The sequence below is a fragment of the Macaca mulatta genome, chromosome 1, assembly GCF_049350105.2.
Source record: "Macaca mulatta isolate MMU2019108-1 chromosome 1, T2T-MMU8v2.0, whole genome shotgun sequence".
Lineage (NCBI taxonomy): Eukaryota > Metazoa > Chordata > Mammalia > Primates > Cercopithecidae > Macaca > Macaca mulatta.
The window spans coordinates 63,146,133-63,171,320 of NC_133406.1; the positions used below are offsets into that span (position 1 = coordinate 63,146,133).

The window sequence follows — 25,188 nt, forward strand, 5'->3', positions numbered from 1 at the left end:
AGAGATAGCCTCTCCTCACTAAAAACCTATGCTAGTTTCTTCTTCTTCTTCTTTTTTTTTTTTTCTTTTTTTATTGAGACAGGGTCTTATTCTGTTGTCAGGCTGGAGTGCAGTGGTACAATCACAGCTCACTGCAGCCTCAACCTCCTGGGCTCAAGACATCCTCCCACCTCAGCCTCTTGAGTAGCTTGGACCACAGGTACATGCCACCACACCCAGCTAATTAAAAAAAAAAATTGTAGGCCAGGTGCAGTGGTTCACGCCTGTAATTCCAGCACTTTGGGAGGCCAAGGCAGGCAGACTGCTTGAGCCCCGGAGTTTGAAATCCTGTCTCTACAAAAAATATAAAAGTTAGCTGAGAACGAGCTGGGCGCGGTGCCTCACGCCTGTAATCCCAGAATTTTGGGAGGCCAAGGCGGGTGAATCACGAGGTCAGGAGTTCGAGACCAGCTTGGCCAACATGGTGAAACCCCGACTCTACTAAAAACACAAAAATTAGCCAGGTGTGGTGGCGCACGGCTATAATCCCAGCTACTCAGGAGGCTGAGGCAGGAGAATCACTGGAACCCAGGAGGCGGATGTTGCGGTGAGCTGAGACTGTGCCACTGCACTCCAGCCTGGACAACAAGAGTGAAACTCCATCTGAAAAAAAAAAAAAAAAATTAGCTGGGCATGGAGGCTGAGATGGGAGAATCAGTCGAGCCCAGGAGTTCGAGGCTGCAATGAGCTATGACTGTGCCACTGCACTCCAGCCTGGGTAACAGAATGAGACCCTGCTTCCAAAAAAATTAAAAAATAATTTTTTTTGTACAGATGCGGTCTCACCATGTTGCCCAGGCTGGTCTCGAACTCCTGGGCTCAAGGGATCCTCCCACCTCAGCCTCCCAAAGTGCTGGGATTATGGCTTGAGCCACTGTGCCCAGTCTCTAATTTCAACAAGTGATATTAACAGCGTATTGGGGGATGTGAGGTCTCTCTAATCCCACAAAGCATTTCTTCATTGTTTCTGCCCACTTGTGTAGCACTTCTCAATGCCAGCATAAAGCCTGACTTGGCACAGGCCTTTCAGATCCCCAGGTCCCCACTGGGAAATTGTATAAGTGGATGGGAAGCCTCAGTACTCAGGCCCTCTCGTTCCTCCCTTCTTAGGTACAAACACCACCTTTCAGGGTGGAGACGAAAAGCGCCTTTGCAATCTGCTTATTTTGCACTTAAAAGGGCAAGAGCACTTTCTGAAATTTTTTAGCATGAGCCTTATGTTTCCACTAGTCTAATTCTGCAAAACCTTCTGAAGTTTATTCAGAAGTTAGGAAACTCTCCAGAAAGCTTTACTTTCTGACTAATACAATTGCCTGTCTTGAGCTTTTAGTTGAACTACCTACTCTTTTTATTCCTTTTTAAAAATTGATACATAATAGATTTACATATTTTGGGGTATATGTAACTTTATATTACATATATATTTTTTGAGACAGGGTCTAACTCTGTCGCCCAGGCTGGAATGCTCACTGCATTGCAGCCTTGAACTCCTGGGCTCAACTAATCCTTCTGCATCAGCCTCCCAGGTAACTGGGACTGTAGCCACATACCACCATGCCTGGCTAATTTTTAAATTTTTCTGTAGAGACAGGGTCTCACTATTTTGCTTAGGCTGATCTCAAACTCCTGGCCTCAAGTGATCCTTCTACCTCAGCCTCCCAAAGTGCTGGAATTACAGGCATGAGCCACCGTGCCTAGCCAACATGTGCTATTCTGATACCTTCATATAATGTGTAAAGATCAAATCAGGGCAACTGGGATATCCACCACCTTAAATATTTATCTTCTTTTTATGCTAGGAATGTTTAAATTATTCTCTTCTAGCTATTTTGAAGTGTTCAATGGATTATTGTTAACTAAAGCCACTCTACTGACCTATTGAACCCTAGGTCTTATTTCTCCTATTTAACCGTATATTTATATCCTTTCTATTTTTTTATTTATTTTTTTGAGGTGGAGTCTCGCTCTGTTACCCAGGCTGGAGTGCAGTGGCACCATCTCGGCTCACAGCAACCTCCGCCCCCCTGGTTCAAGCAATTCCCTTGCCTCAGCCTCCCAAGTAGCTGGGATTACAGGTGCATGCCACCACGTCTGGCTAATTTTTTTGTATTTTGGTACAGATGGGGTTTCACCATGTTGGCCAGACTGGTCTCGATCTCCTGACCTCAGGCAGTCCACCTGCCTCAGCCCCCTAACGTACTGGGATTACAGGCAAGAGCCACCGCGCCCGCCCTTATATCCTTTTAAATATATATATATATATAAAAAAAAATATATATATATATATTTTTTTGCCTCTTGTCCATCTTCCAGGACGCAAATAGAAAGAAATGTTTCCAAATGGCTACATGTCAGGAGACTTGGGTTGTGATCTTAGTCCACTGTGACTTTTGCCCTGTCCTCCCAGTTCTCCTGGGCCTACTTTCTTATCTCTAAATATGAGCAATGAACTAGAAACTTTGGCTTTGAAATTGTTGGATATTACAAATCTTTCTCCTTTCTCAACAGATTATTTTCAGGCTAAACCCTTCACATAAATCTGAACAATGAGTTTTTCCAGAGTTACAGGATGCAATATCAATTTCCACATATGCTAAAAAACATCATTACCTTCTTCCCTTGGAAGGCTTATAATCCAAGCAATAGGTATCTACAGCTTTGGGTTTAGTGGTGGAAGCCTCAGGCCACTGATAAACAGAAAGAAAATGTCAAGAGGAATTTGTTTCCAATGTCTTGTACAAATAACCTCAGTTTTTATTCTAGAAAAAGTCAGTTCAGTTTTCTTATTTAGAAAAAGTCTAGATAAAGTAGTTTGATACTTTATAATACAAACTTGTTTGTCTTTATTCAAGAATTAGCAAAAACATCCAGGTTCCATGGAGTAATATTTTGCTTCAGTGACTCGCATGAGAACAATACACATACAAGGGACTAGGGCCACGTGATGAGAACAGCACTCTGTTCTTAAATATCAACTCTATTTTGCTTCTTTATTTGTACTTTATTGCTTGGAGCTCTTTTTTATGAGCATGCGTCATTTTCTACAAAGAATAAAGTAATTTTAACAAAACAAGTTGACTATGAACAAGGACTAGAAAATAATTTAGGAAAATGAAATGTTACTTTGTAAAAGAATTAGGAGCAATTGTAGAGGACTCCCAGGAATGTGAAGATGGGATATCAGATGATGTTGCTAATTCTATTGATCAAGCACTAAGCTCCATTTACCCATTAACTCACTGAGGCCTTCCAGTGAGCGCCGCCTGCGAGGGAACACTCCACCCCTATCTAGTAAGCACTATTCTGTTTTGGAAATGAGTCTGAGACAGAAAGGTTAAGTAACTTGCTAGAGGCTACACAGTATTATTATCAGTGCTTGGACCACTGCACTAGACTTCTCTCTACCCTTCAGTTTCTAAAAATAATTTCCCCCTGTAGGAAATCTTTATTACTCTCATCCACTTAGATCACTCTTCTATGCTATATTTCTTCAGCCCTAATATATACATTTTATACTGTAGTGTTTTATTTGTTTGTTTGTTTTTGGAGACAGAGTCACCCAGGCTGGAGTGCAGTGGCACGATCTTGGCTCACTGTAACCTCTGCCTCCTGGGTTCAAGCAATTCTCCTGCCTCAGCCTTCTGAGTAGCAGAGATTACAGGCATGCTCCACCACACCTGGCTAATTTTTGTGTAATATTTTTAGTAGAGACAGGGTTTTGTCCTGTTGGGTAGGCTGGTCTCAAACTCTTGGACTCAAGCAATCTACCCGCCTCAGCCTCCCAAAGTGCTGGGATTACAGGTGTGAGCCATTGTGCCCAGCCCTTATGTTTTATTTATTCATCTAACAAACATTTGTTGCATGCTGCTCAGTGCCAGGCCTGACGCCGGCTGTGAAGATTTCAGAAGGGCTTGCCAAACCGTCCCTGTCCAAAACAGCTCACTACCAAGCATGGCTATTTTGTAAGTGTTCTGCACTGGCTTCCTTCTTCCCTAATCAGACCATCTGTTGGATCTCGTGGAGCTGTCTCCTATTTCTCTTTAATCAAGCCACAGCATCTAACATTTGGGGCTACTGGTAACTTGCCATCTACTCCCCTGCTGGAAGCCCAGGACCCTTGAACATAAGAGGCGCCTTCTGACACCTGCCGTGCTGTCAGAGCCTGTAGGCTGCAGTGAGTCAGGAACTGGAGAATTCCCAGGAGTGGGAGAAGGAGCTGGGACTAGCGTCAGACAGGGAAAGGACTGACCGAGACCAGGACAGAACCACAAGCACAAGGAAAGTCAAGAGGAGAGTAATGACCTCAATCCCAAGGTAGCCTGGACTGGAGTGTTTGGAGGGTCCGACAGAAGAGGGGCATTTGTGTTCATCACGGAGCTACCAGGAGAAAGGAGAGCCTGGGTCTTAGCAAGGATGTGGTCAGGACACAACCATAAAGTGGACCCCTCCAGTGAATGTGGACTATGACCTACGGCAGGCCCAAGGGTCCCAGCCCAGGGTGGGTTGGGGAGGGCATGGCTTACTGTAGCATCACGCACTGCTAGTCACCCTCTACCCAGTACAGGTCACCAATGATGGAACAGCTACAGCCTCCTCCGCTTCCCCTCCCTGTGCCCCCTTCTTAAACACGTTCTCAACAGTGGTTTAGTGATACCCAAGCAAAACTCTTGCATATGTGGGAAGTTGTGCACCGTGCAAGAGAGCCACATGCAAGGAGCTTTTCCCATGTAGACGCTGTAGATTGACATACCCTTACCACATACCCTTCCAGGTACAGGGAAGCAAAAGCTCTTGAGGAAGAGATACTTTGAAATTTCCCACAAAGGTGCCATGTGGGCTAGTGTTGGCATGTTCATCAAGAGATATTTCTAGCTATTTCCAAGGGTATTGGAAAAATCATTTATAAGCAGATTCTTTTATAAGCTTTTTACTTATGGAAAATTTTAAACATATACAAAAATAGACAATAGTATAATGAACCTCCACATACCCATCACATGCAACTTCTTTTTAATTCTCTTAAATTTAAAAATACATACATGAAATAAAGCATTTGGGGTAGAAATGCATTGCAAAATCAAATGATAGAATTTTACAGCTCCTAAGCAATCAAATACTCCCCTTGTGCCATAAGGAGATTTAGGCCTTTGATTTCCTTTTCTTTTACAATTTGTTTTCTTTGCTATCAATCATATGTAAAGTTCTCCTGCAGTATGTAGAAGGTGGACATTGTCATTTTCAAAAATGGAGTAATTATGGCCTATCTACCTGATTGTGCAGCTATCAATAATTACTATTATAAAGACCATATAACAGGGAAAACTGTTATCGATTAGTATTAATAAACAGGGTATAATTGTACATAAACAGTGATGTCTAGTGTGTAAACATATACTAGATATGCATGTAAACAAAAACTAGAGGTAAATTGAAAAAATAAAATCAGTTTTTGCATCAAGTGGTGCGTTTATAGTTGATTTATATTTCATCTTCTAAAAAATTCCATTAACGCTGTTATAATATGATTTTCACTATAAACAACATTTACAGTGGAGCTAAAAAATATTGGTGTTTATTAAAGCAGTGGCTCAGTGAGGGTAAATGGCACCCAGGAGACACATAATATCTTTGCTCTCTTCTCCTTAGGCCCAGAGCTAGAATCTGCAAAGATGGCTGTTTTAGCAAAGCATTCGGAGCCCAGAGCTGGGGAATACGTGGCCCCCTCTGCTTTTCCACCCTCTTCGCTATACCCTTGGCATTCAAGTCCGAAAATTCCACCACACTCCCAAGGCCTGAAGCATATTGCTGGCCACAGCTGTAGTTAGTTATAGAAGTAGTAAGTCAGAGATATGCCAATACAACAAACTGTGACTGTCTCAGTACAACACTAGCTACCACGTACATGGCATTCCCTGCGCACCAGGCACCATTCTAAGCATTTTATATCAATAAACAAAATTCATTCTCAAAACCACCCTATGAGAAAGGTGCTTTTATTATGCCCATTTTACAGATGAGAGCCCTGAGGCATAGAGCGTTTAAGTAGCTTTCCCACACTCACACAGCTTGTGAGGCAGTGGAGCCCCACAGTCCCTGCCCATAATCACCACATGGTACTGCAGCATGATAGTGGAGGGAATTAGAAATACCATGTTCTGACATCTATTATCTTGGGCATTTCACATACTTCAATTTACTTAATCTTTCTTTCTTTCTTTTTTTTTTTTTTTTTTTGTGACAGAGTCTTGCTCTGTTGCCAGGATGGAGTGCAGTAGCGTGATCTCGGCTCACTGAAATCTCCGCCTCCCCAGTTCAAGTGATTCTCCTGCCTCAGCCTCCTGAGTAGCTGGGATTACAGGCATGAGCCACAACACTCAGATAATTTTTTTTGTATTTTTAGTAGAGACGGGGTTTCACCAGGATGGCCTTGATCTCCTGACCTTGTGATCTACCTGCCTCGGCCTCCCAAAGTGTTGGGATTACAAGTGTAAGCCACTGCGCTCGACCAATTCACTTAATCTTTCTAACAACTCTAGGACGTAATTATTACAGTCACCATTTTACAGAAGAGGAAGTAGAGGCTTAGGGAGCTAAATTGTTTGCCCTAGATAACACAATTCATAAAAGGCATAGCTATAATTTAAACCCAGATATTCTGGCTCCAATGCTTTAAAAAATATATTTATATTATTATAGAAGAACTCATCATTGAAAATATGTCAAAACATGTTTTTAAAAACTGTTCATTAATTAATACATTATCAAAATCATTAATTTCCTATGGAAGTAACATTTTTAGCCAGTAGTTCCATTCTTAATTATTTCAGATGAACTGGTGTTTTCATAAAGGTTTTTTTTCCAGGTGGACTATTTTGTGCTAATTCTGGCCTACTTAGGTATATCATAGTCAATCTGAAATAATATTGCATATGATATTTTATGTCATATTGTATCACATTATAGTTAACAACAAAACACTGGGCTAACATCCAGAGCCAGAAGGAACAATAATCATTTTGTATTCTCATTAAAATCATCAAAAAGTATTTTTTTTTTTTTTTTGAGATGGAGTCTTGCTCTATCACCTAGGCTGGAGTGCAGTGGCACAATCTCGGCTCACTGCAACCTCCACCCAGGTTCAAGCAATTCTCCTGCCTCAGCCTCCTGAGTAGCTGAGATTACAGGCGCACGCCACCATGCCTGGCTAATTTTTGTATTTTTAGTAGAGATGGGGATTCACTATGTTGGCCAGGCTGGTCTTGAACTCCTGACCTTAAGTGATCCACCCGCCTCAGCCTCCCAAAGTGCTGGGATTAAGGGCATGAGCCACCGTGCCCAGCCTACATTTGTTTTTTTTTAAAATAATCTATCTTGACTAAAGCCATCACTAACCGTCCATAAAGAAATACAAGTTTGTTTGCATTTCCACAAGACATGTATTTACCATGTAGGCTTGAAGCTGGCCAAAATTTCACGGGCTGACACCTACAATTAAGGGAAGTCAAGAAAAGGGTGCTGAGAGCCCAGTTTCCTACCCTTTATTTCTCTTATTCTCCCAATACTCCTTACCGCTGGACTTGGAGAAGTCAGAAGGCAGGGATGTCCCTGAAGCTTGGGGATGGCATTCTGTCCAAACTGAAACATAATACATTCTCCAATTGCTCTAATTCAATAATGCAATTATTTCTTAAAGGCCTATATGTAGAATTGGACACTTTTACAAATGACATAGCAAAGCGGAAATTATGACCTGCTTACAGGCAGAAAAAAAGAAAAACCTCCTTTTGACTTACAGATCTTTAAAATTGAGTTAACTCCAAATCCTCTTACTGACTAAAAATTATTAAGTTAGTAAAAGATCTATAATCATAGCAGACTTTTACTTCATTGTTTTTACCTGAATCCTGATTTGATAAAGCCTTTATTTAAAGCGTTGTGTTCTCTTAACCCAAGTAATGATTTTGAATTAGTTAAAAGGCTTTAAAAATTATCTGTACCACATTACCAAAAGAAAGGTTAAAAACCTTATGATCATCTCCATTCCCGAATTTTAAAAAATCTTCTGGCAACCAGGGGAGATGGCTCACGCCTGTAATCCCAAAACTTTGGGAGGCTGAGGCGGGTGGATCACTTGAGATTGGGAGTTCGAGACCAGCCTGGCCAACATGGTGAAACTCCACCTCTACTAAAAATACAAAAATTAGCCGGGTATGGTGGTGTGCACCTGTAATCCCAGCTACTTGGGAGGCTGGGGTGGGAGAATCGCTTGAACCCGGGAGGTGGGGGTTGCAGTGAGCCGAGACCACACCACTGTACTCCAGCCTGGGTGACAGAGCTACAATCTGTCTCAAAAAAAAAAAAAAAAAAAAAAAAAACTTTTAGTAAACCAGGAATAGGAATTTCCTTAACTTGACAAAAGACATCTTCAAAAACCTACACCATAAGTCATACTCAAAGGTAAAATATTAGATGTATTTCCTTTAAAATCGGGACAAAGGAAAGAATGTCCACTGTCGTCATTCTCCTACACTAGTATAATGAAAAGTCTTAGCCAGCACAGTAAAACAAAAAGAAAGATATTCAAACCAGGCTACAAAATAATCTGCAGAAAAAGTATTATAATTGCAAAAAGTTTATTGTTGTAAAATCAATATGCAGAAATCAACTTCATTTCTATACGCCAGCAACAATTTAAAATATGCTTTAAAAGAGGTCCTATTCCCAATGAAGCAAAAATTGAAAGCCTGTCTACTAATAAAGCTAACAAAAGATTAGCATGTCCTTTACTAAGAAAATTATACAATCTTACTGAAGGACATTAAAGGAAATTTCAATAAATGTAAAGACATTAAAATACCCATTTAAATACACAGAAACACAAAGATGGAAACAAGCAGGGGATTCCGAAAGGGGGAGCAAGGAAGGCAAGGGTTGAAAACATAGTATTGGGTACTATGTTTACTACCTGGGCGATGGGATCATCAGAAGCCCAACTCTCAGCGCAATATACCTGTGTAACAAACCTGCGCATGTACCCCCTGAATCTAAAATTTTAAAGTAAATAAATAAATAATCCACTAAAAAATACCGATGTCTATATGGAAACTTGATATATGACAAGAGCTGACATTGCAGCTCAGAAGAAAAAAAATGGACCATTGGAAAACGGTATTGGGAACAAATTGGGGTAGATGTACTTCTTCCAATTTATTCCGCTAAGTCCAGCCAATCCCCCTGGACATTATACCTAAAACAAGCCTATGAAGACTCTGGAAGATATAGAGAGAAGGTCGATGGGCCAGGGAGCTTGAGACTCAGGGAAGACAAGGTGGTGAGTTCCCGTGGTTTTCTTTTTACCTTATATATCCTGGACTGGAAGCTGGAGGGGCTGACAACCTGGAAACACCAAGGGATGCAGGTGAAAAAAAAGCTCCCGGAAAAGCCAAAAGACAAGGAAAAAGGCAGCCTAGTAAGACAAAAAACTTTTTGACATGAACTTCCTTGTGGCAGCCAAACAGCCCACCTCCACCCCCGCCAGCCAAGGTGCATAAGAAGCCTGGACTTTCACCCCCATGTGGCAAACCCTCCTGCTCCCCACCTGGGTGGTGTCAATGGAGGCCACATGGGAGGCCCTCCCAGCAACCCAGTAGTAAGGAGGCATCCCCCGCCTCCACACACACCCAAAGGTGTCCCCAGTGGGGGCCTGGACTTTTACCTCCACCTGGCAGTAAAGAGGCAGTGCCCCTCTTTTCCCACCAACGTACAGTCAGAGAAGGTCTGCTAAAACAAGATTTAAAAGCCACCCAGAAGGCCAGGCGTGGTGGCTCATGCCTGTAATTCCAGCACTTTGGGAGGCCAAGGCAGGTGGAGTTTGAGACCAGCCTGGTCAACATGGTGAAACCTCGTCTCTACTGAAAAAAAAAAAAAAAAAAAAAATTAGCCAGACATGGTGGTGGGCACCTGTAATCCCAGCTACTCAGGAGGCTGGGGCAGGAGGATTGCTTGAACCTGGGAGGTGGAGGTTGAAGTGAGCCAAGATCACACCACTGCACTCCAGCCTGGGTGACAGCGAGACTCCGTCTCAAAAAACACAAAAAACAAAAACAAAAACCACCCAGAGTCTTGTGAGGGGAGACAATGATAGACACTGACACCAAGGTGACACAAACGTTGGAATTATCTCACCAAGATTTTTTTTTTTTTTTTTTTTTTTTGAGACGGAGTCTGGCTCTGTCGCCCAGGCTGGGGTGCAGTGGCTGGATCTCAGCTCACTGCAAGCTCCGCCTCCCGGGTTTACGGCCATTCTCCTGCCTTAGCCTCTGGAGTAGCTGGGACTACAGGCGCCACCACCTCGCCCGGCTAGTTTTTTGTATTTTTTAGTAGAGACGGGGTTTCACCGTGTTAGCCAGGATGGTCTCGATCTCCTAACCTAGTGATCCGCCCGTCTCGGCCTCCCAAAGTGCTGGGATTACAGGCTTAAGCCACCGCGCCCGGCCATCTCACCAAGATTTTAAAGCAGCCATCATAAAATGTTTCAATGAACAATATGAACATGTTTGAAATAAATGAAAAAATATAAACTCTTTGCAGAGAAGTAGAATATATAAAGAAGAACCAAGTGCAAATTTTAGAACTGACAGCCTGCACAGCAAAGCAAGATCCCATCTCTAAAAATAAAAGATAAAAAAAAATTGCCAGGCATGATGGTATGTGTCTGTAGTCCCAGCTACTTGGGAGGCTGAAGCAGGAGGATCGTTTGAGCCCAGGAGTTTGAGGTTACAGTGAACTATGATCGTGCCACTGTACTCCAGCCTGGGTGCCAGAGTGAAATTCTGTCTTAAAAATATATATATAACTGAAAAAAATACAACCAAAATATGGGCTCAACAGCAGAATAGAGAAGACAGAGAAAAGAATCAATGAATTTGAAGATAGAACAATATAAATCACCCAAACTGAATGACAGACAGAAAACAGAAAACAATAAACAGTGTCTCAGGGTCTTATGAGACTGTAATGAAAGACCTAACATTTGTGTCATCAGAGTCCCTAAAAGAGAGAAGAATGAGGTGGGGCTAAAATTTTTTTTGAAGAAATAATGACTGAAAATGTCCCAAATTTGGCAAAAGACATAAATCCACAGATCAAGAAGCTGCATGAACCCAAATCAGATAAACCTAAAGAAATCCATGCCAGGACACGTCATAATCAAACTTCAGAAAACTTTTGTGTAATAAAGGACATTATCAAGAAAGTAGCCAGGTGTGGTGGTGCATGCCAATAGTCCCAGCTATTCAGGAGGCTCAGGCAGGTGGACCCCTTGAGCCCAGGAGTTTGAAACTAGCCTGGGCAACATAGTTTTTTTGTTTGTTTGTTTGTTTTTTGAGACTGAGTCTGGCTGTGTCCCCAGGCTGGAGTGCAGTGGCGCGAACTCCGCTCACTGCAAGCTCCGCCTCCCGGGTTCACTCCATTCTCCTGCTTCAGCCTCGGGAGTAACTGAGACTACAGGCACCCGCCACCGCGAGCATAGTTAAAAAGACAATGTATAGACTTCAATGTATAGAAAAAAACTTGCACATCATATATCTGGAGTCTATTATTTAGAATATATAAAGAATTCTTACAACTCAAAAAGAAAAAGAAAACCCAGTCTAAAGATGGGCAAACGACTTAAACAGACATTTCTCCAAAGAAGATATAGAAGTGGCCAATAAGCACATAAACTTCCTTATAATAAGATAATGACATATCTTGATATAATGATATAATAAGATAATGACATCATTAGTCATTAGGGAAATGCAAATCAAAACTACAATGAGATACCACTTGATACCCAGTAGAATGGCTATTAAAAAAAAAAAGGCCGGGAACAGTGGCTCTTTGGAGCCAGCACTTTGGGAGGCCGAGGTGGGTGGATCACTTCAGGTTAGGAGTTCGAGACCAGCCTGGCCAACGTGGTGAAACACCATCTGTACTAAAAATACAAAAATTAGCCGGGCATGGTGACAGGCACCTGTAATCCCAGCTGAGGCAGGAGAATCGCTTGAACCCAAGAGGCAGAGGTTGCAGCAAGCCGAGATCGTGCCACTGCACTCCAGCCTGGGTGACAGAGCAAGATTCTGTCTTAAAAAAAAAAAAAGGAAAATAGCAAGTGTTGGCAAGGATGTAGAAATTGCAACCCTCATACATTGCTAGTGGTAATGTAAAATGGCCCAGTCGCTGCAGAACACAGTTTGGCACTTTCTCCGAAAGTCAGACATAGAATTATTATATGACCCAGCAATTCCACTCCTAGGTACCTAGCCAAAAAAAATGGAAATCAGGTACTCAAATACTTGAACACGAATGTTCATAGTGGCACTGTTCGCAATAGCCAAAGGGTAGAAACAACCCAAATATCCATCAGTGGATAAATGAATAAACAAATTGTGGTTTTTACATATAATGGAATATAATTCAGCCATAAAAAGGAATGAAGTGCTGATGCAAATACATGGACACATGGATGAACCTCAAAAACCTTATACTAAGCAAAAGAAGTGAAACACAAAACATCACACATTGAACAATTCCATTTATGTGAAATCTCCAGAAGAAGTAAATCCATTAAAGCAGCAGATTGATAGCTGCTGCAGGGGTGGGGTGGGGTGGGGGGTGGAGTGACTGGGGAGTAACTGCTTAATGGGTATTGGTTTTATTTTAGGGTGACAAAAATGATTTGGAACTAAAATAGAGGTGGTGGTTTCACAGCAGTTTGAATGTACTAAATGCCACTGGATTGTGAACTATATTATTTGTTTATTTATTTATTTAATTTTTTTTTTTTTGAGACAGAGGTTCCCTCTTGTTGCCAAAGCTGGAGTGAATTGGCGCGATCTTGGCTCACCGCAACCTCCACCTCCTGGGTTCAAGTGATTCTCATGCCTCAGCCTCCCAAGTAGCTGGGATTACAGGCATGCACCACCATGCCCAGATAATTTTTATATTTTTAGTAGAGACAGGGTCTCACCATGTTGGCCAAGCTGGTCTCGAACTCCTGGCCTCAGATGATCTGCCTGCCTTGGCCTCCCAAAGTGCTGGGATTACAGGTATGAGCCATTATGCCCAGCCTTAAATTGTGCACTTTAAAATAGCTAATTTTATGTTGTGTAAATTTCATCTCAATTTTTAAAAATTTTGATTCTTGTCATTGTACCGTGATTATAGAAGTGATATAATGTCTTTATTCTAGGAAATACATACTGAAATTTTGACAGAGGTCAAAAAAACATGATGTCTGCAGTTTGATCTCAAATCGGTCAAGGAAAAAAGATAGATAAAATTGTAAAACACAGATGGAAAAATCTTAATAATTGGTGAATTTGGGTATGGTTAGATTCAATATGGCCATGTAACAATTCTTCTTACATGGTTTGAAATTATTTCAAAATAGGCTGGGCACGGTGGCTCACGCCTATAATCCCAGCACTTTGGGAGGCCGAGGCGGGCAGATAAACTGAGGTCGGGAGTTCAAGACTAGCCTAACCAACATGGAGAAACCCCATCTCTACTAAAAATACAAAATTAGCTAGGTTTGGGGGTGCACACCTGTAATCCCAGCTCTCAGGAGGCTGAGACAGGAGAATTGCTTGAACCCGGGAGACGGAGTTTGCAGTGAGCCGAGTTCATGCCATTGCAATCCAGCCTGGGCAACAAGAGGGAAATTCTGTCTCAAAAAAGAAAAAAAAAAGGAAAAAAAAAGAAATTACTTCAAAATAAAAACTACAAATATAAGCACATTTAATTTTTAAAAGGCACCAAGAACAGAGTAAAAAGACAAGTCAAAACTACTAGAAGATACATGCTACACATATAGCTAACAAAAGATTGGTAACCACAATATATAAGGAGCTCCTATAAATTAACAAGAAAAAGATAAACAACCTAATAAAAAATGGGCAAAAGACATGACTAGGCATTTCACAGATGAGAAAACACAAATACCAATAATTGTGAAAAGATGCCCAAACTTATTAATAATAAAATACATACAAATTACAATAATAAAATACCATCTTACACCCACCACATTAAGAAAAATAAATCTGGCAACGCTCAATTCTGAAGAAGATTTAGAACGATGGAGCATTTTTTTTCTTTTTTAAGACAGGATCTTGCTCTGTCACCCAGGCTGGAATGTAGTGGCAGGATCAAAGCTCATTTTAGCCTTGAACTCCCAGGCTCAAGCCATCCTTCTGCTTCGGTCTCCTGAGAAGCGAGGACTGCTCAGCTAATTTTTTTCTTAAATTTTATTTTTAGAGACAGGGTCTTGTTATGTTGCCCAGGCTGGTCTTGAACTCCTTACTTGAACTTCTCACCTTGGACTCTCAAAGTGCTGGGATAATAGGCATTAGCCACCATGCCCAGCTCCTGGAGTTCTTAATATATTGCTGGGGGAAGCAAAAAATGGTGCAACCATGTTGTAGAGCAATTTAATATAATCTCTTAAGTTGAACATGTGTAGACCCCTTCCATTCAGCAGTCCTACTTGTAGGTACATTTACGCAATCAGAAAAAAAATTCTTACACATATACACACTGGGTCCTGTACCACAAAGTTTGTAACAGCATTGTTTGTGTTACGAAAATCTGAAAACAATCCAAATGTCCAACAAATAGGGAATGAATAAAAATACTTCTCCAATAATTCTATATAGCAGTGAAAATAAATGAACTGAAGCTACCAGTAATGACCATGTAAGCTCACAGCATGATGCTAAATGGTAAGGGAAGCTGCAGAAGAAAACTTGCAGTATAATATCGTTTAAATAAAATACAAAATCATGAAAAACTAAACTAAAGTTTGTGAATACTATGAAGAAAAGAGAAAGAAGAATAAGTAGAAAATTCAGATTAGTGGTTGCCATGAGGGAACAGGAAGATGTCCCAAGAGGGATACACTGGGGGCTTCAACTGATTCAGCAATGATTTATTTTTTTAATCTTTGGGATGGGAATCCAACTTCTCATTACGTAATTCTTTATTCTTTTTCATATGCATAATGTATTTTATTTTAAAAGATTTTCAGACACAGTTTTTTCCTTCCCACTTGGGCTAATTCCAGCTACCAATCTGCATATGTCAGCCCATTTCTAACTGTGCTGATTTCTGTGCCACGGTTTTAGTTTGCGATTGGAAGGGTCACCAAGAAGTGCCTCCCATAGACTCTCGCTACGCAGCAATCATCAGAAAGACCAGCCTTTGCTTCCATGGGAAAACAGATGTCCCAAGTCCTTCTGTAATACCACGGAAAGGACACTGAGGGGAGCTATTTCATCACTCAGGTGCCTGGTCGTTTTTCCTGCCCTGTGGCCTTTTGATATAACGGAGAGGGCAACAGAATGGAAATTAGGACACTAGTTTCTATTTCCAATTTTCCTCTAATCCTCTATGTGGTCTTGGGCAAGTCATATTCCCTTTCTGCCTGTTTCCTCATCTGTAAGATAAATCACATAGCCTCCTCCAAGATGCCTTTCAAATACGAAATTCCATGATCCATAATTATCTACAGGCTGGGCACAATGGCTCACACCTGTAATCTCAGTGCTTTGGGAGGCCAAGGCAGGAGGGTCCCTTGAGCCCAGGAGTTCAAGACTAGCCTGGGCAACACAGCAAGATCTCCAAAAAAATTTTAAAAATTAGCAGGGTGTGATGGCACACACCTGTAGTCTTAGCTGCTCAGAAGTCTGAGCCCAGGAGGTCGATGCTACAGTGAGCTGTGATCACACCAATGCACTTCAATCTGGGTGACAAAGTGAGACCCTATCTCAAGAAAAAAAATTATAATAAATCATTCCTGGACTCAAGAATTGTAATGAATAACGCCTAGTGCTTACGAAGCCTTGACAAGTCTCAAGAGATTAAAAATAACTCAGGGGTGCTCATATGGGAGGTACAACAGGAAACTCCTCTTCCTAAAATGAACACATAGATCCATACTCACAAAGCAAAGTATAATTTAGCTAAATATGGGTATATTCTTAGATGAAAAAGAAAAGAAAGCTGAGTTTTCTAAACAAATCCATATTTTTTTCTACAGGAGAACAACACTGCTCATAATTCAGGTTTATGAAATAAGTAAGTTTACCTTTATTATCATCTTGGAATCATTATATTCAGGGTTTATTTCCACTATTTCCTCTTGCCGCTCTTGAATTTCAAAAACTGGGTTCTATTACACAGAAAAGAAATCAACGGTTAATCAATAAGATCAAGATATATTGATCATATCTACCAGGAGGTCAATATTTTTACAGAAAGAATGTTAAATTAAATTCCTTGTAAAGATGGCATTTAGCAGCCCCCTTAGCACACATCAGAGGTAAGAAGAAAGGGCTTATTAAGCAGTTAAGAAACTATGTAATTTTCTTTTCACTTTGACCCAATTTGAATATACAACTACTATTGGGAATAAGGATGTTTTTCAATTAATTAAGAAACTATTAGAGAGATGTTTAACATCAGGTCTTCTAAAACCTGTATATACTACTTGAATCACACACTACTTAATTGTAGTTCTTTAATACATATTCCCATGATACACTAAGCCTGCTTGTGGCAGCCTTTGGGGTGGGCCCTGCACAGGCTAATGTAGGCTTACAAGGTATCTCATAAGCAACAATAGAAATTGAGGCACAGAGAGTTAAAATCCCATTAAAGTTTTGGCAGAAACACATTGAAATAAACTTAAAATTTGGAAGTAAAAATGAGACATGCAGTTTTCCTTCCCTTCTTTATCATCCCCTGGGGTGTCAGTATGCTCTGCACATGGAGAAAGGAGGCAGAAGGGACATGGATGCAGAGGTGTTGGCATGCCTGGAGGCCAAGAAATGGAGTAGCGAGGTTGTGGAGGGTTTCTGCCTGCCTGGTAGTAGAAGAATTAGAGCACTGGGAGGGGTAGGGGGACCAGCATGGACACGTTAGTGTGCCCTGGCGCAAGGAAGAGGGACAGTGAGGGGAAGGAAGAGGGCCCTCTTGTAGTGGGGGCTGCAAGGAGGTGTTGGTATGTTCCATGGTCAAGGAGGCAGTTACGGGTGATAAAGAGAAGGAAGTGGTTATTGTGATTGCGTGATTAGTTACACTGAGAAAATTAGAAAATTGAGGCTGAGTGTGGTGACTCACACCTGTAATCCCAGCACTTTGGGAGGCCGAGGCAGGTGGATCACCTGAGGTCAGGAGTTCAAGACCAGTCTGGCCAACATGGTGAAACCCCATCTCTACTAAAAATACAAAAATCAGCCGAGTGTGGTGGTGCGCGCCTGTAGTTCCAGCTACTCAGGAGACTGAGGCAGGAGAATTGCTTGAATCCAGGAGGCGGAGATTGCAGTGAGCTGAGATTGCACCACTGCACTCCAGCCTGGGCAACAGAGCGAGACTCCATCTAAAAATAAAAATTAGAAAACTGAGTGAAAATGTAAATACAGTGAGGCTAATGGAATCTATAATCAGAGGATAATGGAATCACTGTCAGAGAAGTGATTTTATAAAAGTGAATGATTAGAAAGAACATTGGATTGTTAGATTGCAATTGGAGATAAATAGAAACTCATAGTTTTTGATTTTATGTATACTTACATAAAAATAGAGATGTATGTATGTGTATGTACACAGAGACATACATTTATTTTCTAGCTCTGTCCACTGAAAAGGGCCTAGAAGCAATGATACCCAGTAGAAAGGTGCTCACTGAAGGCCTAGATCTCGGCTTCCAAACACCATCTTGTGAAAGGAATCAAGGCTCCTGGGGCAGGAAAAGTACAAGATGAGTCTGAAGCATCTTTTCGTGCCAGAAACCAAGGAAGTGCTCAAATAATGATGAGGACATGTCAAAAGGACCCAGTATCTATCTTGAAGGGGCTCCTACTAGCCAAAGCTGGGAAATTTTGAGTATGAAAATAGTGATGTCAATGGATACAACCCATTGGACGAAAAGAAATCAATGAATTCATACTTACATGAATGAATGAGTGAGTGAGTGAGTGAATGAGTTATTGAATGAATAGGGAGAAAGGAAAACGCTTCTTACAGTATAATGCCAACTAACAAATGTAGAAGGACTGATAGAAATAGAAAATCTCAATAGGCCATCACCATGGTGGAAGCTGATTCAGGCAGAGGGTTCCACAGATACTAAGGCTAACGAGTGAGGGTCCATGAGGAACAATATGTTGGTGTCATTTCAAAATATCTCCCCACAGAATGCTGTTCAATTACAAAGGCAAAAATAATGTTTGAGGGTTTTTATTTTGTTTCATTTTGACACAGGGTCACTTTGTCAACCCAGACTGGAGTGCAGGGGCACAATCTCGGTTCACTGCAGGCTCAATCTCCCAGGCTCAAGCCATCCTCCCACCTCAGTCTCCCAGGTAGCTGGGACTACAGGCACGTGCCACCATGCCCAGCTAATTTTTGTGTTTTTTTTTTTTGTAGAGAAGAGGTTTCACTATGTTGTCCACTATTGAATTCCTGAGCTCAAGCAATCCACCTGCCTTGGCCTCCCAAAGTGTTGAGATTACAGGCATGAGCCACTGTGCGTGGCCAAGAAACCTGACAAACATCAACTTTTCCAGGTAATCAAGGTTAACATTATTAGCAGTGGGACACAGTGACATTGTTTGTCCCGTGGCGATGTAATGAGAAGAGCACAGAGCCATTTCTAAAGAATTCTGGCCAAGAACGCATGGCTTCTAATACTAGTCAAAAGGAAAAATCAGACAAATCCAACACCCTTGTGATGTTGTGATACAGTAAGAAACATACACCTGGTCTTCTGTCCCCTCTCCTGGCACAGAGCTCCTGAAATCCTTGTAATTTCCTCAGTGATAGGTGTAATAGAAGCATCTTTTAGTATACTATTTTTGTCTCAGTCCCAGGTTCCTGACACAAGAACTTCTAAGGACCCTTGGAATCTCTGGAGCTACAGGAGTTATCTATTTTATATGCTAATGAGTTGACTGGTGCCCAAAGACCCTTAGATAGCTTCAGAATGGGGTCTGGTCATCAGAAAGGCCAACCATGTGATTAGAAGATTTGAACTTGGGGCTGGGCACGGTGGCTTAGACCTGTAATCCCAGCACTTTGGGAGGCTGAGGCAGGTGGATCACGAGGTCAGCAGTTCAAGACCAGCCTGGCCAACATGATGAAACCCTGTTTCTACTAAAAATACAAAAATTAGCTGGGTGTGGTGGCATGTGCCTGTAATCCCAGCTACTTGGGAGGCTGAGGCAGGAGAACTGGTTGAACCTGGGATGGGGAGGTTGCAGTGAGCTGAGATCGCACCATTGTACTCCTGCCTGGATGACAGAGCAAGACTCCTTCTCAAAAAAAAAAAAAAAAAGATTTGAACTTGGAGCCCCACCCCTTGACCTCCAGGTAGAGGAGGGGAGCTGAAGGTTGAGTTAATCACCGATAGCCAATGATTTAGTCAATCATACCTAAGTAACAGGACCTCTATAAAACTCCTAAAAGACAGAGTTTAGAGAGTTTCTGAGTTGGTGAACGCATTAAGGTACTTAAGAGGGCAGCGCGCCCAGAGAAAGCATGGAAGCTCTGCGTCTCTTGACCTAGACCTTGCCCCCTGCATCTCTCCCATTGGCTGTTTCTGAGCTATATCCTTTAAAATACACTAGTAAGGAAAGAGCACTCCTGCGTTCTGTAAGCTGTTCTAGCAAATTAGCAAATCCAAGGTGTTGTGGGAACCTTTGATTTTTTGCGAGTCAATTAGAAGTATGGGAGACCCAGGACTTGAGATTGGCATTTTAAGTGGGGGCCGTCTTGTGAGACTGAGGCCCTTAACCTGTGGGATCTGACGCTAACTCCAGGTCTATAGTGTCAGAATTCTACTGAATTGTTGGACACCTGACTACTGTCTGGAGAGTTGGAGAACTGGTTGTCATGAGAAAAAAACCCCACACATTTGCATCAGAAGTGTTCTGTGGGTAGAGAGATTTCCTAGTAACCCTACAGAATGAAAGGCCTGTACTCTTGAAAACTGTCAAGGGCAGAAATGACAGGGAAAGACTGAGGCACCATGGCTCCAGATCGAAGGAGAAGGAATAGACGACAACTAAAGGGAGCATGTGTTCCTGGAGTGGTTGTGGATGAAAAAGCAAAAAGACATCATTGGGACAGTTGGTGAAACTTGCATGGAGTCTCAGTACTGGCTGGAAGCATTGAATCAGTGTGGATTTCCTTATCTGGAGGGTCATATGGTGGTTATGTAGTAGAGTGTCCTTTGGTGGGCAGAATACTTACTGGGGAGCCCAGGGGCTTCATATCTGCAATTTGCTCTCAAATCATGCAGAAAGAGAAAATGGTAGGGTACACACACACACACACACACACACACACACACTCCTCAAACGTGATACAAGGTACCAACTGAGGAACCTGAGCGGAAGGAATGTGGGTGCTCTTTGTACTATTCCTGCAACTTTCTGTAAGTTTGAAAATATTTCGAGAGGTGTGGAGAAAGATTTAATAACTTTTTCTTTTTCTTTCTTTCTTTCTTTCTTTCTTTCTTTCTTTCTTTCTTTCTTTCTTTTTCTTTCTTTCTTTCTTTCTTTTTTTTTTGGAGACAGGATCTCACTCTGTCACCCAAGCTGGAGTGCATTGGTGCCATCACTGCTCACTGCAGCCTCGAGCTGGGCTCAAGCCATCCTTTCACCTCGGCCTCCCGAGTAGCTAGGACCACAGGTGCACACCACTATGCCCAGCTAATTTTTTTGTAATTATTGTAGAGATGGGGTTTTGCCATGTTGCCCAGGCTAGTCTCGAACTCCTGGGCTCAAGTGATCCTCCCTCCTTGGCCTCCCAAAGTGCTGAGATTAAAGGAGTGAGCCATCAAGCTCAGCTAAATTTAAGTATAAGATTAAGAAAGAGGAGTCTCAAATACTGGGAGGGCACAATGACTTAAACAAACAGACAACAACAACAAAAACCAAGGCCTCTGTCACCCAGGCAGGAGTGCAAGTGGTGTGATCTGAGATCCTGGGTTCAGGTGATTCTCCTACCTCAGCCTCCCAAGTAGCTGGGACCACAGGTGTGTGCCACCATGCCGGGCCAATTTTTTGTATTTTTAGTAGAGACAGAGTTTCACCATGTTGCCCGGGATGGTCTCCAACTTCTGGGCTCAAGCAGTTCACCCATCTCAGCCTCTCAAAGTGCTGGGATTACAGGCGTAAGCCACCAAGCCTGGCCAGCATATGGTTGTTTTTTTAAAGTTCAGTCTGCTTCTTTCAACACTCAGGGCTTACAGAAAGTAATCTTTAATTATATCTGTATATTTACTTCTATAAATATATCTGTAGGCACTCGATAAATCACATTCTGTGGCACTTAGAAGTTCAATACTGAAGATTCGTTTTCCAGTGTTATTTTTCACTAAGTATATTTTTTTGTACTACAGGTAATTAAATAACATGCTTTTTATGTAACAATAATGTTAATGATAATAATAGCTCTTATTTGTACTTGCCTCTTATTACATATACATATACTATTCCGCTTTGCATATTTCATATCACATATACATATACTACTCTGTTTTGCATATTTCAATCTTCACAACACTGTGAGGTTGAGACTGTTCTTAAGCTTATTTATAGATGAGGAAACTAAGACATAGAGAGGTTGAGTGTCTTGTCCAAGTTAGTAGTAGAGCTGAAATTTGAACCCAGGCAGTCTGGCTCTATAGTCTTTTTAATTTTTTTTTTTTTTTAAGAGAAGGCCTCACTCTGCTGTCCAGACTGGAGTACAGTGGCATGAACTTGGATCACTGCAGCCTCAACCTCCTAAGCTCAAGTAATCCTCCTGCCTCAGCCTCCTGAGTAGCTTGGCTTGCATGCCACTATGACCAGTTAATTAATTAATTAAATTTATTTATTTATTTATTTTTGAGACAGAGTTTCACTTTTGTTGCCCAGGCTGGAGTGCAATGGCACGATCTCGGCTGACTGCAACCTCTGCCTCCCAGGTTCAAGTGATTCTCCTGCCTCAGCCTCCGGAGTAGCTAGGATTACAGGCATGCACCACCACGCCCAGCTAATTTTTTGTGTTTTTAGTAGAGATGGGGTTTCTCCATGTTGGCCATGGTTGGTCTCGAACTCCTGACTTCAGGTGATCTGCCTGCCTCGGCCTCCCAAGGTGTTGGGATTACAGGCGTGAGCCACTGCGCCCAGCCCCCAGTTCATTTATTTTTATTTTTCTTGTAGAGATGGGTTCTTGTCATGTTGCCCAAACTGGTCTTGCACTCCTGGGCTCAAGTGATCCTCCTGCCTCAGCCTCCCAAAGTGCTGAGATTACAAGCATGAGCCACTGTACCCAGCAGAGTCCATATTTGTGTTACACATATTCTTTGTTATTTTTGATACACATATTCTTTGTGTCCAGAGCTCATTTTCAAGTTTCTTCATGATCGGATCTATGCCTTTTCCCTACTTATTTTCTTCCTCAAGAAAATCTAGCACAATATCCTGTACTCAATAGTTGTTGACTCATAGGCTGAGACCCAGGGGTGGAAACTGTTGCAACCATTCCCTGAATGGTCATCCCTTCACAATGATCTAAGCATCATCTCTCAAGAGACTACATCAAGGTACATCTAAGCGACAAAGTATATGGTACATAATAGGAAGTCAGAAAGAGAGAGATCATCAACATCAGTAGAGGAAAGCTCCTTTCAGTTCAGCCAACAGGGACTGAGTAACTCCCCTGCCCCACCCTGCCCCCAGATGCCTGGCATAGAATTCAATGCAGAGGAGTCAAAGCGTGGGTTTTCATCTTCAACATTTTACAGCCTGCAGCAAAAGCTCCTGGGCAGAGGGTGGGGTGGAGGCTGAATGAAAAAGTAGTGGGGCATGGTGCCCCGTGCCTGTAGTCCCAGCTACTTGGGAGGCTGAGGCCAGAGGTTAACTTGAGCTCAGGAAGTCAAGGCTGCACTGAGTTATGATGCCACTGTACTCCAGCCTGGGCAACTGAATGAGACTCTGTGAGAAAGGAAAGAAAGAAAGAAAGAAAAGAAAGAAAAGAAAGGAAGGAAGGAAGGAAGGAGGGAGGGAAGGAAGGAAAGAAGGAAGGAAGGAAGGAAAAGAAAAGAGAAAGGAAGGAAAAGAAAGGAAGAAAGAGAGAGAAAGAAAGAAGAAAAGAAGGAGGGAGGGAGAGAGGAAGGAAAGGAAAGACGGAAGGAAAGAAGGAAGGCAGGAAGGCAGGGAGGGAAAGAAAGGAAAGAAGGAAAATGAAGAAAGAGAAAAAAGAAAGGAAGGAGGGAGGCAGGGAGGGAAAGAAAGGAAAGAAGGAAAAAGAAAGAAGAAAGAGACAGAAAGAAAAGAAAAGAAAGACAAAGAAGGGAGGGAGGGAAAGGAAGGAAGGAAAAAGAAAGAAAGAAAGAAAGAAAGAAAGAAAGAAAGAAAGAAAGAAAGAAAGAAAGAAAGAAAGAAAGAAAGAAAGAAAGAAAAGAAAGAAAGAAAGAAAAGGGAGGGAGGGAAGGAAGGAAGGAAGGAAGGAAGGAAGGAAGGAAGGAAGGAAGGAAGGAAAAGAAAGATTGATTCTTGGGCCCAGACCTGCAGAATGTGCAGGATGGGTGGGAAGATGAGAAAAGAGCATGCAGGCTGGCAGAACAGAGTAAACTGAGATTCCGGCAGGGATGAGCATGGGAGAGGGTAAAGAAACACCCAGGTGGCCCAGGAGGGCTCAGGAGTACCCACCTCCCAGGGCCAGCTGCCCTCTGGTTGTTGGATGCAGCAGCCCTCTGAAGATGGGGCACAGATATAAACACTTCCACCCTTGGAACTGCTCCCAAACCCAAGACCGTATGTCCCCATTTGCCTCCATTTGCCCCATATAGTCCCAGTTTACTCCTGATGTTCCAGCATCCCTTCAGGTTAGTGTCCCTTTTCAAAAGCATACTGGTAGAGATGATCAATTATACGGCCACCTTACTCAAAGCCTACCTTATGTAGCCTGACATTGTAGATTACTCTGCCTCCCTACCAACCAACTCCAAATCCCATTTTCCTCTCTTTGGTAGAAGGGCACTTAGAGACTGAGTTACACATACTGACTTAATGTCCCACTCCATTATTGGTAGCATAAGCTGCGTCTAGTGTCTTTCTGATGAAAAAAATCCCCAATTAAAAAAAATTTTGACCTGGCTTAATGAGTGGCTTTAACGACCAAATCCAATGGGCTGCATATGTGACATGATAAAGCAGACACATACAGTGTTAAACAGAGTCCAGAAATTGCATATTCCAAATCTCTAAGTGGCTTGTATTCCACTAGAAACCAACTAAAAATGAGAGGAAAATGTGGTATTTCAAAGAAATGCAAATACTACCTAGCTAGGCACTCAGAAGGCTGTTAGGTACAAACAAATGCTCTTAAGTAATTAAAGTCTACAGTGTTAGACAAGTGCCTCAATAAACACACCTTCTACCACCTTTTACATGGAAATGCGAATGCTTATTTACATTTACTTTCAGATTTAAGGATGAACAGATGTCTTGAGGCCCTTCTGAGAATGAAAATGGCTTATATAAATCCTTCAAATCAAAACATTTTAGGCCATCACAAACTTCCTATTTAATTCTATTGCCAATTCAAAATATCGATGTGGTTTTACTTCAGGTTTATGTAAAGCGGAGACTGAAGGCCACTGGTCCTACCTGATGCATTTTCAATACTCAGGTTGCTTTTACTGCTGTAGCAACTTTGTAGGAACTATATTAAAGGGTTTTCTGCAGAACCGAGGTTTACTGAATGGAAAGGATTCCTTTAATGAGGTATTTGGAAGTTAAAAAATACTTTCAGAAAATTTGGTATGATATCAGAATTACTTCATCACATTTGAATTATGTTTAAATGGGAAGCTGAAGCTATAGCATATGTGGCAATGTTTACTTGAAGGTTTCTTTTCATTTATTTAAACTTAGCAACTAGTTTAAATACTAGACCATATTTGCAAACTAACCTTTTTGTCGTTGGAGCTGTTTGGTAGATTTGGTGAGGTGAGCTTTGAGTTCCTACTATGTGCAAGACCCTGTGATAGCTACTAAATGAGGATAAAATACCATTTTTAAAAAAATTTTTATTTGTATTACTTTTTTGAGA

At 41.8% G+C, this 25,188-nt stretch overlaps 1 protein-coding gene and 1 long non-coding RNA gene across 6 annotated transcripts in view; one reads left to right on the forward strand and one right to left on the reverse strand.

The window, feature by feature from the left end:
• LEMD1 (LEM domain containing 1) overlaps nt 1-25,188 on the reverse strand; it is a 115,030-nt gene that overhangs the window by 2,098 nt on the left and 87,744 nt on the right. For 3 of the 5 annotated variants that reach the window (XM_078004510.1, XM_078004523.1, XM_078004515.1), the window contains one exon: nt 2,650-2,726. The exons of the other annotated variants lie outside the window; for them this stretch is intronic. In XM_078004510.1, coding sequence (XP_077860636.1) covers nt 2,650-2,726 — 77 coding nt within the window. The remainder of the gene's footprint in view (nt 1-2,649; nt 2,727-25,188) is intronic. 5 annotated transcript variants of the gene reach the window in all.
• LOC144341372 (uncharacterized) lies at nt 45-23,224 on the forward strand. Its single transcript, XR_013418241.1, has 3 exons — nt 45-107; nt 17,449-19,175; nt 22,986-23,224. It is a non-coding gene; the product is annotated as an uncharacterized LOC144341372 (long non-coding RNA).